At 40.9% G+C, this 17,777-nt stretch overlaps 1 protein-coding gene across 2 annotated transcripts in view; it reads right to left on the reverse strand.

Annotated features, from left to right (window-relative positions):
* Positions 1-15,200: 15,200 nt before the first annotated feature.
* Positions 15,201-17,777, reverse strand: part of LOC112264772 (cyclic AMP-dependent transcription factor ATF-6 beta) — a 17,470-nt gene continuing 14,893 nt past the window's right edge. For both annotated transcript variants that reach the window (XM_024441596.2, XM_024441595.2), the window contains exons 15-17: positions 17,595-17,697; positions 17,391-17,475; positions 15,201-16,984 (exon numbers count right to left, since the gene is read on the reverse strand). In XM_024441596.2, the coding sequence (XP_024297364.1) occupies positions 16,710-16,984; positions 17,391-17,475; positions 17,595-17,697 (463 nt within the window). In that variant the 3' untranslated portion in view covers positions 15,201-16,709. The remainder of the gene's footprint in view (positions 16,985-17,390; positions 17,476-17,594; positions 17,698-17,777) is intronic.

Consider the following 17,777-nt stretch of genomic DNA (forward strand, 5'->3'; position numbering starts at 1 on the left):
TAACAAGGAATAGAGGAAAAGTTGTTTTTTTCTCAAACTCAAAGCCGACCATTCAGAAAAAAGGAGTTAAAGAATCTGAGTAATGCTGAATGTGTGTGAGAGAGAGGGGGGAAATCAAGGGATGCAGAAACATTAAATAAATATCACAGCTGGGGCAGTAAAAATGAAAAAAGAGAGGGGGAGTGTTGCGAATGAAATATTTGACTTCAGTGCTTTGAAGGAGGGCTGTTTACCTGGCTGTTGACTCAGAGTTAATGAGCGGGTTAACGTGACATTAGGCACAGTGGGGCCTAGTGTTGGTGGGACAGTACACCTAGTGTTTGTCCCACCAGTCGCTTTGGTCCCACTTTGTTCAGTGAACTTGGAACATGCTAATTTCACTGAAGTAGCTACGGTATATAGAAATGCACTTAACAAATCACTTTCCGTTCCAGATTGTTAGGGATATTGCAACACACAGAGCTTGTATGTGAAGCGTACGAATTGAACCAAATCTGGTGAGTTACGGCAAGCTCCATATAAATACCCCTATTGAGACTTACTGTAGGTCATTTTAATTAGCAAAACACAGTCAATCTCTGTTGACACTTGCTGACCTCTAAGCCACAACCTCTTCTGAGGGGGCACATGAGTCCACAGCACACAGAGTTCCCTAAAGTACTTCAGTACTGCTGGCCAAAAAGAAACAACAAAAATGTGTCAAATAAATAACAACAAATACACTCCTGAAGTGGGTAGAATGTTTATTAGCGGTATAATTTTTATTAGTCTAGTCTCATAAGATACATAACAGAATGCGTATGTGTGTGTGTTCCATTAATAGGCATTTAATAGCATTTTATGTGAACAAGCTAGAGAACATTTGAGAATGTTCTTTGCTCGTATAGCTTTGCTCAAACTGTAAATGTGTTTGTGTTTTTATTGGCATATACAGTGCCTTCAGAAAGTATTCATACCCCTTGATTTAGTCCACATTTTAATGTGTTACAGCCTGAATTCACAATGTATTACATTTTCCCCCCACCCATCTACACACAATACCCCATAATGAAAAATGAAAATGTTTAGTAAAATATTTTGCAAATTAATTTAAAGTGAATAAAGAAATATATAATTTACATACGTATTCACACCTCTGAGTCAGTACTTTGTAGAAGATCCTTTGGCGGCGATTACAGCTGTCTTTTTGGGTAAGTTTCTAAGAGCTTTCCACACCTGCAGTGTGAAACATTTGCCCATTATTCTTTTCAAACTTCTTCAAGCTCTGTCAAATTGGTTGTTGATCATAGCTAGACAACAATTGTCAGGTCTTGCCATAGATTTTCAAGTAGATTTAAGTCAAAACTGTTACTCGGCCACTCAGGAATATTCACTGTCTTCTTGATAAACACTTCCAGTGTAGATTTGGCCTCGTGTTTAAGGTTATTGTCCTGTTGAAAGGTGAATCCATCTCCCAGTGTCTGGTGGAAAGCAGACTGAAATAGAGTTTCATCTAGGATTTTGCCGGTGCCTAGCTCCATTCCGTGTATTTTTTATCCTGAAAACTTTAACGATTACAAGCATACCCATAACATGATGCAGCCCCCCCACTGTGCTTGAAAATATGGAGAGTGCTATTCAGTAATGTGTTGTATTGGATTTACCCCAAACATAACACTTTGTATTCAGGACAAAAGGTTAATTGCTTTCCCACATTGTTTGCAGTATTACTTTAGTGATACTGCAAATGTTTGGAATATTTGTATTCTGTACAGGCTTCCTTATTTTCACTCTCTCAATTAGGCTAGTATTGTGGAGTAACTACAATGTTGTTGATTCATCCTCAGACTTCTCCTATCACAGCCATTAATCTTTGTAACTGTTTTAGTCACCATGGGCCTCATGGTGAAATCCCTCAGCGGTTTCCTTTCTCTCCGGCAACTGAGTTAAGAAGGACGGCTTTATCTTTGTAGTGACTGGGTGTATTGATACACCATCCAAAGTATAATTAATAACGTCACCATGCTCAAAGGGATATTCAGTGTCTGCTTTTTACATTTTTATTCCCCATTTACCAATAGGTGCCCTTCTCTGTGAGGCATTGGAAAGCCTCCCTGGTCTTTGTGATTCCTTCCTGCTCAACTGAGGGACCTTGCATATAGTTGTATGTGGGGGGTACAGTGGTGAGGTAGTCATTCAAAAATCATATTAAACACTATCATTGCACATAGAGTGAGTCCATGCAACTTATTATGTGACGTGTTAAGCACGTTTTTCCTCCTGAACTTATTTATCCTTGCCATAACAAAGGGGTTGAATACTTATTGACTCAAGACTTTTCAGCTTTCCATTTTTAATGAATTTGTATTAAAAAAAATGAAAATACAAAATTCCACTTTGACATTATTGGGTATTGTGTATAGGCCAGTGACAAAAAAAATCTAAATTTACTCAATTTTACATTTAGGGTATAACACAAGAAAATGTGTAAAAAGTCAAGGGGTGTGAAAACTTTCTGGCGGTACTTGCGTTTCTGTGTGGCCTAGCTAGCATATATTACTGGTTAGTCACTGTAGTAGAGAGCAAAGGAGACTGGATGCCACTGAACCAGAGGTGAAGTATTTCACTCCTGGCTTACTCCCTTTAACTGTGACATGGACCATCTCCTGAGACTACGCGGTCTTCACACAAACACAACTGTCTGCAGGAGAAATAACCTAACTGAGGCCAAACAAAGCTGACATTGTATCTCCATCCAAGGAGTTTCCCTTGGCCAAACAACATACTGTAGCTATCCCATAGCGGTGATTGAATTAAGCAATAAGGCATGAGGTGTGGTATATGGCCAATATACCACAGCTAAGGGCTGTTCTTAGCACGACGCAATGCGGAGTGCCTGGATACAGCCCTTAGCCATGGTATATTGGCCATATACCACAAACCCCTGAGGTGCCTTATTACTATTATGAACTGGTTACCAATGTAATTAGAGCAGTAAAAATTCAGTTTTGTCATACCCGTGGTATACGGTCTGATATACCATAGGCTGTCAGCCAATCAGTATTCAGTGCTCAAACCACCCAGTTCATAGTTAAGAATATTTGTTTTTTACATTGTAATGGGTGTGTGTACTTACTTAATCTCTACATTGTAATGGATAAAACACCAAGTATGGCAAAGTTGCTTGCAATTATCGGATGAAATCGAGATTAGCAGTTTCTTATTTCTTGTATTTTCATTATGAGCTAATGATAGACCCTAGAAAGCAGCACTTTAGTAAGTGTTTGAGATATATCAATTCATATTAGTTGTCTGTGTGTGAGAGCCCCTTTTACAAAGTATGGGCCTGTGTTACATTATCGATGCATATTTCACAGCAGCTGTTAAACCCACCAGTGCAAAACATCTGGCCATGGGGGGGGACCCTTTTATTGGGGACACATGACTGCTCGCATCCCCCAAAGTCCCTCCCCCTTGGAGACGCAGCTGTCAGGTTAATGGTTTCCAGGTGAGTGTCTCTTTTTCCCTCTCTTTTGCTTCCCGTCTCTCTGCGAGTGAGTTTATAATGCTCAGCCTGAGCTTCTGTAGAAAGGGCGATGGCATCTACAGTGTATATTTATACACAGTTTCTTCCCGTCTTCTCCCCGGCTGGCGAGTGCGCCAGTTGCTAATTCATCCCTCCGAGGTTTCCCTCTGTAGTCCGACATGACACCGTAATTTCCACATTAATCTGACATGATGTCAGTTACCTATGTGTCTCTTGGCGGTAGCCTTGTTGACATTGGAACCTGTTTGGAACTGTACTGTACTATCCGTCACATAGTGTAGCCATCTTATCTCCACATTACCAGGCTGTGAATGGACCCTGGGGGACCCAAGGCCCAGGCAGGTTCCTCTATCCCAGACCCACTCAGCTGTGTATTGCTATGTGGATGACGGTGCAATGAGGCACGGTAGCTATGAGTCAGAACCCCCACTAACCCTCAAATCAGGTGGTTCAGGTTGAAGTTACCCATTACATTAGCACTCTGATGTATGGGAAGGTTTGCTGTTTTACCTCCTAACGAATTGAAGTAAGAATAGGTAGTCCTGCACTTGAAGGTTGAGCGTCCCAGCTGATGATTCTTTATAGGCGACAGCTAGTCCCTTCCCAGGTTGTGGAAAACACTTCCAATCTCCAATCAGTCTACCATCTTATAGTGCGGACGGATTTAGATCTAGAAGTTACAATAACACATGTCTGGCTTATAGTCAGTCTTCGTTGAACTGTCTGAGATCATAATGACATCAGCAACATTCCTTCCCGGAAGCAGAGACAGTGACAATAAATAACGATGGACAAATCCATGTAAGTTCTTAGCAACTTAGCAAAGTATTCATGTAATACTTAATAATAATATATCATTCCAATTCAGTTAGATGCTTTTCAAAAACACAAAGGGATTGAGTATTGAAAGATTGAGTATTGAGAACTCAACATGCTGTGGAAGAACAAAAAGCTGTAAAAAAGATCTCCAAATAAAGGTTAAGACAATACAGTAAAGCAACTGCAGACAACAGTTTCATGTTTTCAAAGTGTTGTTCTTCTGCAAAAATTTGTTGCAAACTTCCCACTGGTGTATAAACACAATTTTGTCCATAAAACATGCTATAAAATGAAAGCCTCTCTTTGGGCTATGAACACCATCTCATGATGCAAAATGGTACAGAGATACTGTACTTTACCTCCACTCGACAGGTCACTGAATTCCCATGAACACATTTTAGCATATGTTCCCATTGCAGTAAAGCTCAAACATTTTATTACTGTCAATATGGCACAATGAAACGGTAGAGTGCCTATGTCGCAGACCTGAAGTTCACATACTGTGTTTTATGTAAATTGTTACTGACACGTTGGTACCCTTCATCCTGATGATTTGGATATCTGATCAGATCATCCTTCTTGCCTAAAATAACCCCAAAATCAACAGTGGGTCGTACAGAGAAACATTTGTTTTACAATCAAAAATCATTTTTCACATTTCCACAAAGGCCAACAATCTGAGTCAATTTGATGTATCATGGAGTTTTAGACACTTTTGTGAACAAGCCATTGTCATCGGGAAATATGGCTTTTATTTACCCTTTGACCTTTCTGCATTACGCTGAGGTCATGGCAGAGCAATGCAATGACAGCAACGATGAGATATGTAGCTCACCAATGATTTCACTCCATGACTGTCCAGTTTATGTGCAACGGGGAAACTTCCTTTTCATCCTCCGCTCTCAGTTCCTCATGTACTTGTCCTAACTCTGGCAGGTGTTGCCTTTCACACTTTCTCTATTCCAGAAAGTTAGCAAATTTGGCTGCGTGGTAGTGAAAATATAGAAAATTGGATTGTGGGATGGTTGGTTTGCACATATCAGGAAATCTGATTCGATGAGGTGATAGAAGGCTGTCTTGTATCCGGAACGCAAAGTTATGGAATCAATAAAGGGCTGGACGTCATGGTTTCAGATGGTGACATAGCTCTTTGTAGCCTACCAGCCAAATCCCTCCTCCCTTCCTCCCACCCAACGGTTTCCACAGAGCTGGTGACACGCGCTGTCTGAAGCTCGGAAAAAAACGACTGACCGGTGGAACGCAAAATGAACGTAATGGCTTTGTCCAATATTCTGTTCCCTCGCCTTTGTCTTTTGTTTTCCTTTTCTCCTTCCTTGTGTCTCCGCCTCTGCTCTTTTCAACGCTTAAAAGCAACCGTCAATATTATTAGCACCATGTCTCCATGAAATTCCCTCGTGGATTGCAGCATTTTGAATAAATTAAATTGACCATTTTGTTTATTACCGTGACTCTAGCACTCTTTCATTTAGCCTGTCTCTTTCTCCATGTGCAGACTCCCTTTTGCAGTCTCGTATGCCCTCCACCCTCTCTCTTTGTTGTCTCTCTCCCACTACTCTCTCTCTCTCAATAATTCAAAGTGACTTTATGGCTATGACAGCAATATTCCATCTTTGCCAAAACACTTAAAGGTCATAAATCAAGGCCAACACACGTACACTCAGTTCCAATAAGAGCTCGCTCAGCTGTCAATCTTTTTCTTTATTTATTTCCCTGCCTCTGTCTGGTGTTCTCGCCCTCTCCCCATCACTTAAGGACTCTAATTGAATTTTCCTTGACCATTTCGTTTACGTTTCTCTGCAAATCTTCATTTTCTTTTGGTTTAAGTCCTCCCTGCCTCTCCATCATCATATTTTTCAATAAGAAGGCTGAATATTCTGAGGGGGCATCTCCCCTGAAGTTTGGCTTGAATTGTCCAAACTGACATTTATGGGAAGCCTCCCTCCTCTGACATGCCTCTCCCTTCCTCTCTGTGTCCCCTGCTCGCTCTTTTTCCACTGCAGGGAAAGATATAACCCATGAAGCGCTAGAGCCAAGATGGACACATGCCTACTGCCATAGTCCCCATGCAGAGCCATTGAAATGGTCCCTGGACCTAGCAGCCTCTGCCTAATTTCCAGCTCTCCAGACTCAGGTGGTTATAGGCACTATCGCATACACGCACACAGATTATCTCTGTCTCACTTTTAAAGCAGCCCCAGTTGACTCTTATTACTCTGGAGCCAAAATGGTAGCACATACCATGTCAATCATTCAGGAAATAGAGAAAGAGGCAAAATTGTCAGGACAAGAACAGTCAGTGAAGATGGCTGGCTCTTGGAGGTCAGATCCATACAGTACAGTACATGCAGCAACAGATAAAAAGGGAACAAAGTAAATCAACGCCACGTGATGTTTTCGAATATGGCTTGGAGTTAGGACACACACACAGATGCCCGCAGACCTGTGGCTTGGAGTTAGGACACACACACAGACACACAGATGCCCGCAGACCTGTGGCTTGGAGTTAGGACACACACACAGACACACAGATGCCCGCAGACCTGTGGCTTGGAGTTAGGACACACACACAAACTTAGGTGTCAACGCCCGTCGGGGGCATCTGATGCATCTCGGGCCCTCATGTCAAAAGAGCTGATTGTGAGGGTAGCTTCAGCGAAGGCAGCATATTGGCCAGAGAGTGCACATGAAACCCAATGCAGCCTTACCATTACAAAATGAGCTGGTCTGAGCTACCAACTTTATTTCTCCATATAGCTGTGTTGGCCTAACATCTCCCAACACATACCAAGCACTTTAAATCAACATTTATGGGACGTACATTTAACCGCATTGTTACAAGAGATCGTTGATGGCTTTTAGCCGGGAGCGGGTGACATGATTACAGTGCTAATGGCGGGATTGTGCAGGCTTGTTGCCATTGTACTCCAGTGTAAGAGGCTGGCTCTGACACAAGGTGTTTATGAGGGAAAATGCCCTGAAATGAGCAAGCCAGGGCCTTGTTTCCACCCTTGCTGTGAGCATGTGGAGACATTTAACAGCTACCTTAAATGCTGCTGTCCTTAAATTGCTTATAATTGCCACATGTTCAAATGAGAAATGATAAACAGCATTTCACCGGCATTAGTGGAGAATTATAAGTCCAGCGGGAGAAGGCTTGGCCACCCTTTACGCTCTGCGTGTTCATCAGATCTCAATCTGTTATCGTGTCCGAATATGTTCATTCCCACAAAGTATAGGCTCACACAGAGCAGACATATGCCCAAGGCAGACATATGCCCAGGGCATGTGCTCAACACTTAAAAAACAAAGCAAGCACATATTTCCCTGCATATATAAACAGTGAGAACATGTGCTGTTTCAGTGCTCATAGTACTGGCTCACGCTCGCACCGTGTAAATCACAGTGCCAGCTCGGACAAGGTGGCATAAATCTAGACTCTCTTTCAAGAGATGTGCGTGTCCCCCTCACACGTGGACATCTACACGCACTGTGGGGTCCGAAATTATCGGCCTGGTCTCATAGACTAGATGTAAAATAGTAAATGTAAATCCGGGGCACTCAAATTAGTATGCTGTGTTATGTTTGGTATGGTTACATGAGACATGTGATTACTTAAGGCAAAACAAATGTAGGGTGGTTGGTTGGGATGGATGGGTGGGTGGCTGGGTAAATAACCCTAACCTCTAACCCTAACCCCTAGCCTGGCTATACGTTTTGCAAATATGTTACATATACTATGTTTTGCAAATTCGTGACATTGTACGTTTTGCAAATTCGTAACATATAATATGAACTGTAATTCGTAACATATCATATGAAATGAATGATGAACATCCACAAGTTAATACATACCATACGAAACGTAACATAATAAATGGAGTGTCTCGGCTTTATGTACAGAATAATACGAAATGCTCTGAGACCAGGGTGAAATGACTTACACCCTTGATATGACTGTATAAAATGAAGAATTGAAATACTGAGCTATATTGTATGCAAAAAAAAGGTGAAATTATATTAATTTATACTGGTACAATTGCTCAGACAAAGATATTTGTTTAACCAGTAATATAGAATCTTTCCTCAAAGAGATAGTTATCAAAATTATTGACACCCCTAAAGATTTTAATAAATAAAGTAGTCAAAAGTTAAGTATTTGGTCCCATATTCATAGCACGCAATTACCACATCAAGCTTGTGACTCTACATACGTGATGGATCCATTTGCAGGTCGTTTTGGTTGTGTTTCAGAATATTTTGTGCCCAATAGAAATTAATGGTAAATAATGTATTGTGTCATTTTGGAGTCACTTTTATTGTAAATAAGAATATAATATGTTTCTATATACTTCTACATTTTTGTGGATGCTACCATGATTACAGATAATCCTGAATTAATTGTGAATAACGATGAGTGCGAAGGTTACAGAGGATCAAAGATCATACCCCCAAGACATGCAAACCTCCCATGTTATTGAAAATGGTGAGAAACATATTATATTCTTATTTACAATAAAAGTGACTCCAAATACATTATTCACCATTCATTTTTATTGGGCACTAAATAATCTGAAACACAACCAAAACAAACTACAAATGCATCCAACAAGTTTGTAGTGACAAGAATGATGTAGTCATTACATGCTAGGAAAATGGGACCAAATACTAAACTTCTGACTACTTTATTTATAAGAATCTTTAGGGGCGTCAATAATTTTGACCCCTAGATTTTTTAAAAGAAAATAAATGACTTGTTAAACAAAATCTCTTTCACTAAGCAGTGGTATTAATATAAAATAATATAATTTCCCCATTATGTTGAGCATACAATATAGCTCAGTATTGGAAATGTTTATTTTATACAGACATTACTGCTCATCTTTATCAAGGGTGCCAATAATTTCAGACCCTACTGTACACACACACACACTAACATTGCCCATCTCACATACTGTCTATCAGCGCACACAATCCTAGTTGGACCGCCAGTCGTAAATCAGGAAGCCAGTTTTATGTTGGAGAGTTGGAGAGTTTCCACTGCTTGTAGCCCAAGCCAACCAGACTCAGTCAAATTAAAGAGAAATGAAGCTCAATTGAATAAAATGACTGGAGGGTATACATTTTTAGGGGGGCAACTTAGAGAGGCCTAAACATGCTATATGTTAAAGGAAAAGGGGGATACCTAGCCAGTTGTCCAACTGAATGTATTCAACTGAAATGTGTCTTCCGCATTTAACCCAACCCTTCTGAATCAGACGTGCGGGGGGGCCGCCTAAATCGAGATTCACATCTTCGGCGCCAAAAGGCGAATCAATGCTTTGCTCAGGGACAGAACGACAGATTTGTACCTTTCCAGCAACCTTCCGGTTACTGGCTCAACGCTCTAACCACTAGGTAAGCAAGCTAAATGAGCACAGTGCTTAGTATACCTTACTTAAGTCTTTTCTGTCTGCGTTTATAAATCAAATCAAATGTTATTGGCCACATACACATGGTTAGCAGATGTTAATGCGAATGTAGCGAAATGCTTGTGCTTCTAGTTCCGATCGTGCAGTAATATCTAACAAGTAATCAAAACATTTCACAACTAATTGCAACAACACATAAAATGGTGTGAATACAGAACGACATAACCCCCATACTAAGTGTAATAACAGATTTCCAAACTCGTCTTTGCTCAGAAAGGTTCCAAACTCGCCTTTGCTCAGAAAGGTTCCAAACTCGTTGTCACTCAGAAAGGTTCCAAACTCGTCGTTGCTCAGAAAGGTTCCAAACTCGTCGTCGCTCAGAAAGGTGGAGAGAGCGACGCAGGTGGATACACAGCACACAAACATAAACCAATGTCCATTCCCTGACACTTCCTCAACTTCACCTGGAGACAATGTAAACACAAGCAAACAGATGTACATGCCTAGACAGTGGACACACACACACACATACTGTATAAACACACACTCACACATACACGCATACTCACACACGTTCAGCCAGCCTGTGGCAGAGTGTTTACAAGTCGAGGCTGTTCCGGGTGGTTGGACTTTATCGCCGTCTTGACATAAAAGATATTTGTGCTCCAGGCCCATTGTTATTATCATGAGTCTATCTTTCCCTCACCCACATTGCAGCAGCTCTAGTTGGGCCTTTGTTGACATTTAATAGGCATGTATTTGAATGGACATCTTTAGCCCATTCTTGGTCATAGTATGAATTTTGCATTAAGGTTTACGTGTGTGTGTGTGTGTGTGTGGACGTGTGTGCGTGTGGTCGTGTGTGGACATGTGTGGATGTGTGTGTGTGGACGTGTGTGCGTGTGGTCGTGTGTGGACATGTGTGGACGTGTGTGGACGTGTTTAACAATACTGTTGGGGACCAGAAGTCCACACAACAATAGTAAACAAACCAACATTTGACCAACTGGGGTACATTTTGTTGGTCCCCACAAGGTCAAATGCTATTTCTAGGGGTTTAGGGTGAAGGTTAGAATTAAGGTTAGGAACTAGGATTAGTTTTAGGGTTAGGAGCTAGGGTTAGGTTTAGGGTTAAGGTTAGGTTTTTGGGTTAAGGTTAGGGTTAGGGTAAGGGCATGGGTTAGGTTTAGGGGTTAGGGAAAATAGGATTTTGAATGGGACTGAATTGTGTGTCCACACAAGGTTAGTTGTACAAAACTGTGTGTGCGTGCGTGTGTGTGAGAGAATCTCTTTGCAGGTTTGCATGTGTACATGCCTGTTATGTTCGTGTGTGAATGAGAATATCAAAACAGTTTGAAGAGCACTTTGACATTGTTTCAGCAGCAATAAGACAATAACTGGACACTGTCGTAAAACACAGTGGGAGAGAATGAGAGACGTTCCCGTACACACACACTAGTCTGTCATCAGCAATTGGTTTCAAAACTACTCTTTCTCCCTGTGTGCCAGAAAGAATAATAGTAGAAAAGGGAAAGAAATACAGAAAAAGTACAGAAAAATAACCCCCATTACTGTATTATAAAAATCAGGAGAGTAATATATTTCAAATGACATCATCTGTCAGCACCACAAAATAAGGAAATGATGTCATGGGGACCTTTTAATCGTGTTAAGCAAACTTACTAATGAGTTTCCATCCCTGACATTATCATGATCATTTTTACTCTACTCTTGAACCCCATTTCCCTTATGGTTTTTTTTTCTCTCTCTCTTCTCTCTCTCTCTCTCTCTCTCTCTCTCTCTCTCTCTCTCTCTCTCTCTCTCTCTCTCTCTCTCTCTCTCTCTCTCTCTCTCTCTCTCTCTCTCTCTCTCTCTCTCTCTCTCTCTCTCTCTCTCTCTCTCTCTCTCTCTCTCTCTCTCTCTCTCTCTCTCTCTCTCTCTCTCTCTCTCTCTCTCTCTCTCTCTCTCTCTCTCTCTCTCTCTCTCTCTCTCTCTCTCTCTCTCTCTCTCTCTCTCTCTCTCTCTCTCTCTCTCTCTCTCTCAGTACTGAGGGATGGGGTGTACATTTTCTCTCCCTTCTCTCTGCAGAGACTCTTACCTCCCTAGCTTTAAGCACCAGCTGTCAGAGCAGCTCACAGATCACTGCATCTGTACATAGCTCATCTGTAAATAGCCCATCCAATCTACCTCATCCCCATACTGTATTTATTTATTTATCTTGCTCTTTTGCACCCCAGTATCTCTACTTGCACATTCATCTTCTGCACATTCTACCATTCCAGTGTCTTAATTGCTATATTGTAATTACTTTGCCACCATGGCCTATTTATTGCCTTACCTCTCTTATCCTTCCTCATTTGCACATGCTGTATATATACTTTTCTACTGTATTATTGATTGTATGTTTGTTTATTCCATGTGTAACTCTGTGTTGTTGTATGTGTCGAACTGCTTTGCTTTATCTTGGCCAGGTCGCAGTTGCAAATGAGAACTTGTTCTCAACTAGTTTACCTGGTTAAATAAAGGTGAAATTAAAGTTAACATTTCTGACCAGCAGATGTCACTAATCTGCATTGTGAACGGATAATGAAGATGTTTGACACAATTGTATGGAAAGCCTCAATGCTTCAGGAAGCTTAATTTCCCTATCACTACTGGATTTGAAAATAAAGATGAGGAAATCAAGTTTATTTCACGTTTTACAATAGCATTCTCAGTAATGGTTACAGATTTTTTAAATTTTCCTGCTATGATTAATATGTTGTTGTTTATCTACGTTAGTTGAATGCCCTGACTATAAGTCACTCTGGATAAGAGCGTCTGCTGAATTACCTAAATGTAAAAAAACGAACACTTGCAAAACGTGCTGGGTATTATGCTAATGAGCCCCGCCGCCAAACAAGTCAACATTTAGGTTGATCCGGACCAGACCAAATTTTAACAAATCATAGACGTCTAGGCTATGTTTCACAAGTTTGAACAGGACAGTATAGTATGACACAGTTCAGTACAGAAGAACACAGTAGAGTATTATTGAGTACAGTACGGTACAGGACAGTAGAGTTTAATTCAGTAGAGTACAGTACAGTTGAGTTTATTTTAATAGAGTACAGAACAGTTTAGTTCAGTAGAGTAGAGTACATTAGAGTAAAGGATGGTGCAATACAGCAAATTACACAATACTTTATTGTGCAGTACTCCACTGAAATATATTTTTTATTTTCTGTACTCTGCTGTGCTCTACTGTACTCTACTGTACTGTTCTGTCCAAACTTGTGAAACATAGATCCAAATCTGAACCAATCATAGAAGTCTATGTTTGGGGCAAATATAGGCCGATCTGGACCAAAGATCAATGTCCGTGGACGTTGAAATCATGTCCGTTTCGGGGGGAAAAAATCTTAAAAAGAGACGAGACCAAAAAAAGACGTCCAAAAGACATTGGTGTCGGGCGGTGCTTCGTGGGGTCTATCTGTTCCATCCTCCCTTCCCGTCTGTCCACACAGTGTTCCTTTTCATTCAATCACTGATTTATGACAATGTGGGTGATAAAAGTCACAGTTCAGCATTGTGAATAAGAATGTGTTCTTAACTGACTTGCCTAGTTAAATAAAGTTTTTTTTTTTTTTAAATACAAAAATACATTGTAATGTCCAGAAGGCAGAATTGTCATGTTTACAGTATCACCCCCAAGAGTTAGGGTGTCACCCCCATCCATACTTTCTCAAAGCCAAAACACTCTCCGTTGAACCTTTTACTTGATCAAAATTGGTTGTAGTCATCCCTCTTTTCCCATGTTTTCTGAGCCAAAAGTACATTTTATTACCTCCAAAATAGGAGCAAATGTTTCCAAACGAAAGTAGTATTTCCCTGCAGACCGTTCAAGTGACCAGACCAAAATGTCTCCAAATGTTATGGACCATTGTGAGATCCTGTAGGGGTCTAACATGGAGATTTCTTTCTTTGGTCAGACAATATCACCATTAGACTGGGGTCTGATTTACCCAGAAGCCACAATGCGCAGAACCCAAGTGCCCCCTAGCTGTGAAAGATGCCTAATGAAGACAAACATGTTTTGAGTCTCTGTTGTATTAACCTTTCCCATTGCGTTCTTTGATATCCGTACAGCCGGATGAGCAAGAAAAGCCACCGAAAAAGAACCTGACTGATTACGTCGACATTCCCTAAACTTAATGTCAAAGACATCAGTCAGGCGGATTCTTATTTTGTGACTGTTCTTGACTCGTTTCTCGGAAAATACCTCAGGAACAGGATCTGTGAGTGTGTGAGCTGAGCTTCAAACTTTTGTCAGTGTGTAAGAGGCCTCATCCTGCATTTACGATGGATAACCTCTCCCTCTTATTTGCCCTCCATCATCTGCCTTCTGCTTTACAGCTGGGCATTTACTTCAGCAAGTTGGCCCCTGGTTCTCTGTCAAAGTAGTGCCCCTGTCCTCTGGGAATTCAACCTTCCCGATGACGTGAGATAGTAAAGCATGTGCTGAACGTTCAGCTACCTCAGCTTGGCCCTGAATAATGATGGGTTCTCGTACTGAAAAACATGGCTGCCAGTGTACATGACGCTGTTGCCTTTACTTTTAAGTTGTCCTTTTGCATGTATTTCCCCCCCGATGCAAATGTCTCTTCCTGCTGCAAAGACAAATTTGACTTGTTAATCATTTGCATTTGTCAGGCTACATGAGACGAAGCGGAAGCATTCAGTAGAGGGAGTTATGTTTATTTTCAGATTATTTGGACCAGACTAAACCAAGGATGTTCTTTGTATCAACTGACAAATACAAGGATGCTGTAACGAGACCTTCGGTTTAAGAGATAATCATATCAAGGTTAAAGAAAAAGTGTGATGCACTGGATCCGTAAGAAGAATTCTAAGCAAAACTGAAACAAAAAAAGTTGGATGATAGCCACTAGTAATGTTCAAGTTATGCTTTTTTTGGTATGTGCGAGAGAAATTAAACAGACTTATTTTTTTAAATCGCTTTATTTATAAAATTCGATGTTCATTTTCTACAAACAAAAAAAGGCAGCAGTTCAAACCTCTCGTATAAATCAGAGAAAGATCATTTTTAAAGTTAGAAATTCATTTAAGAAAAAAAAAAAGGAGTCATTGACCATATGTTCATTGCTACCATTACAACCACCAATTTTCATGCTTAAAGTTTTTGCCGTGTGTATGTGTACATATAATGTGCATGTGTGTGGCGAGTGTGTTTGTGTGAGAGAGTGCATTGACATGTACATGCAAAAGGGAATGTCTTGGATCCAACACCATATCACTAGTAGCATTGTGTTCCTGTATTCCCATTGGCTAAAGTGGGTTCTGAGGCTAAAGTGGGTTCTGAAATGGAAAAACTACTAAAAAAAAGAGACCTCAACACCCCCTAACATAACTTGTACAGCTTCATATAAAATTTTATTTTTTTAATATTTCATTTCTTTTGATAAGAATAATTCTATTTTTTATATAAAAATGAAAAACAATGGGTGGTATTCCCGTAAAACGGCATTATCTCGAACAAAAACACTTGCTGAAGAAGTGTGTGCAGACAAAAACATAGCGAGAGTTCACAGACAGAGTTTGCAACTAATGAAAATGACTTCAAATCGCATTGTAGATTCAGAAACCACTTTTGGACAGAAGACTCAAGCTGACTGCATTGGGGGGGTAAAAAAAACAAATACAACTGAAAACGATTCTTACAGAATTACATTACATAAACCGTGTATAAGAAACACAATCAATTCTAGAATTACAGAGTACCTGGATGATTGATTCTGGATAAGGTGTCAGTAATTTAACGTCGCTATATTGCTGATGACATTGAGAATGTATTCAGATGTTAACACAGCCTATATATTTTTTTTCTGCACTACTTACATGGAGATACAGTGGATCAAGCTCGATGTTGCAAGACTTTGTGCAAGTGATTAAAAAAAAAAGACAAGTATATACAAACACACAACACACTGTATGATCAAGGTGGTCGTCTGCATTCAAAGCAAATATATTTAGGCCGATCCATGTACTTAATGTGTTAACTTCTGGAGTATAGGAACGGAAGGGTTTGTGTCCATAAGAGGATGAGGTTAAGGAGGACAGAGCAAAATATAGCTATGAATTTGAAAAAAAAAAAAACATCTCAAAAGCTACCATTGATATTTACAACCAATAAACACACAAGTTAAATAATTCTCATTCAAATCCAAACACATTTGACATAATAAAAGAAACAAACAAAAAAAACTAAATCTAAGCTGACCAGAATCTGACCTGAATTTTCTGCAGGAGCCCTCTGAATGGAATTTCAATGGAGAGCGATAAACACAAAATATACAAAACGGAACCGTCACACACAAACAAAAATGGTCCTCAAATGAAACCACGAGCAGTCCACTAACATTAGCTGCATATATTTCAGTGATTAATTCTGCGCTGTGTCTAAGTGCAGTGAACTGCTAGGTCTATGTTTGGGCAGTTTTTCAAAAAGTATATATTAAGAAATGATTTAGTTAGGAGCCATTGGTAAACCTTTTAAATCTTTTTTTACTTTTTCTATATTGAACAGATCAGGTTGGTGAAATGGGTATTACTCATTGGTCTATTAATATACCGAGTCTTCAGTAGAATAAAACACATTTGCTTTGAGTTGCTGGGACAACGTTTCAACATTGTGGCACCGTAACTTCATTGTTAATCATTTGTTGCAATTAGTACAGATGTCCTCCATTATTCCCTGACAGATCTGCCTCCTACAACCCTCCTACTCTCCCTTATTAAGTCCTCCTCTCCATCTCACTTCACTTATTCAATCTCCCATTACACTCTCCTTCCTGTTTTCCCTCTACCCTCTCCTTCCCGTTTTACACTATCCTCTCTCCTCCAATCCCCCACTCATTTGTTCACCTTCACTAACCTCAAACCCCGCCCCCCTGGCCGATGTAATACTCGGCCTCCTGTCTGCTGACAGGTAAGGGTTGCCGTGGAGACGCCGCTCCGCCGGTGTGGGGATGGTGGCGGCCTCGGAGGGAGGTGTGGTTGCTGTGGTGATGGTGGGCGGGGGGAGCGGGAGGGGGGTCGCGGAGCGACGGGGGAACAGCGGAGGCTTTGATGGGGATGATCCGGGTGTCCATGACCTCACAATCCACCTGCATCATCATCTCATAGCCCTGGGATTTGTTATATAAACTCTCTGTGGGAGGGAGAGATAACGAAAGAGTGCAATGTAAAAAAAGACATACTGACAAGGAGAGGAAAGCGTACAACAGACAGATACAGAGGCTAACAACAACCCCTCCAACATTTTTTTTTCTTATCCCATACACCGGCTAGGTGCAGTGAAATGTGTTTGTTTTACAGGGTCAGCCGTGGTAGTACAGCGCCCCTGGAGCTAATTAGTAAGTGTCAACAATTTGACGTAATATGCCTCTTTCATTCACCCCAAAAATGTATTCGACATTCAAGATTTCCGTTGTTCAAAGACTGAGGTCATTTCAAAAAGTGTTTAAAACAGCGTACAGCAGTGCAATGGGGCTATATTTTGGCACAATTCTAAACGGCCGATAGTTCGGTCGAGATATCAAGAAAAGAAAACTCACCGTTGACGGACATAGCCGGCATCACCAGGGACATTTTGGGCCGTGTGGTTTTGTTGTGGCTGATGGCTGGCAACAGCAGGTGATCCTACGGAGAGAGAGAGAGACAGAGAGAACGTAGGCTCATGAACGTCAGACATACGTCGTGCATTATGTGAATGGCACCCACTGTCCGTTTGGCACCCACTACCCGCTGTTCCGTCTTACCCGTCTGAAGGAGACCACGTAGAAGGTGTCCTCACGCCGGTCGATGGCGTCCATGAAGTCACTGTAGCTGATCTCTGGACCGGCAGGGAACACTTGTATCTGACTGTGAGAGACAAATAGTTTGGGTTAGACCAAGACTACAAATACCAATAGCAGCAGGTTTTTTTCCCCCTCCTCCCTCAG

Source organism: Oncorhynchus tshawytscha, linkage group LG13 (genome assembly GCF_018296145.1).
Source record: "Oncorhynchus tshawytscha isolate Ot180627B linkage group LG13, Otsh_v2.0, whole genome shotgun sequence".
Lineage (NCBI taxonomy): Eukaryota > Metazoa > Chordata > Actinopteri > Salmoniformes > Salmonidae > Oncorhynchus > Oncorhynchus tshawytscha.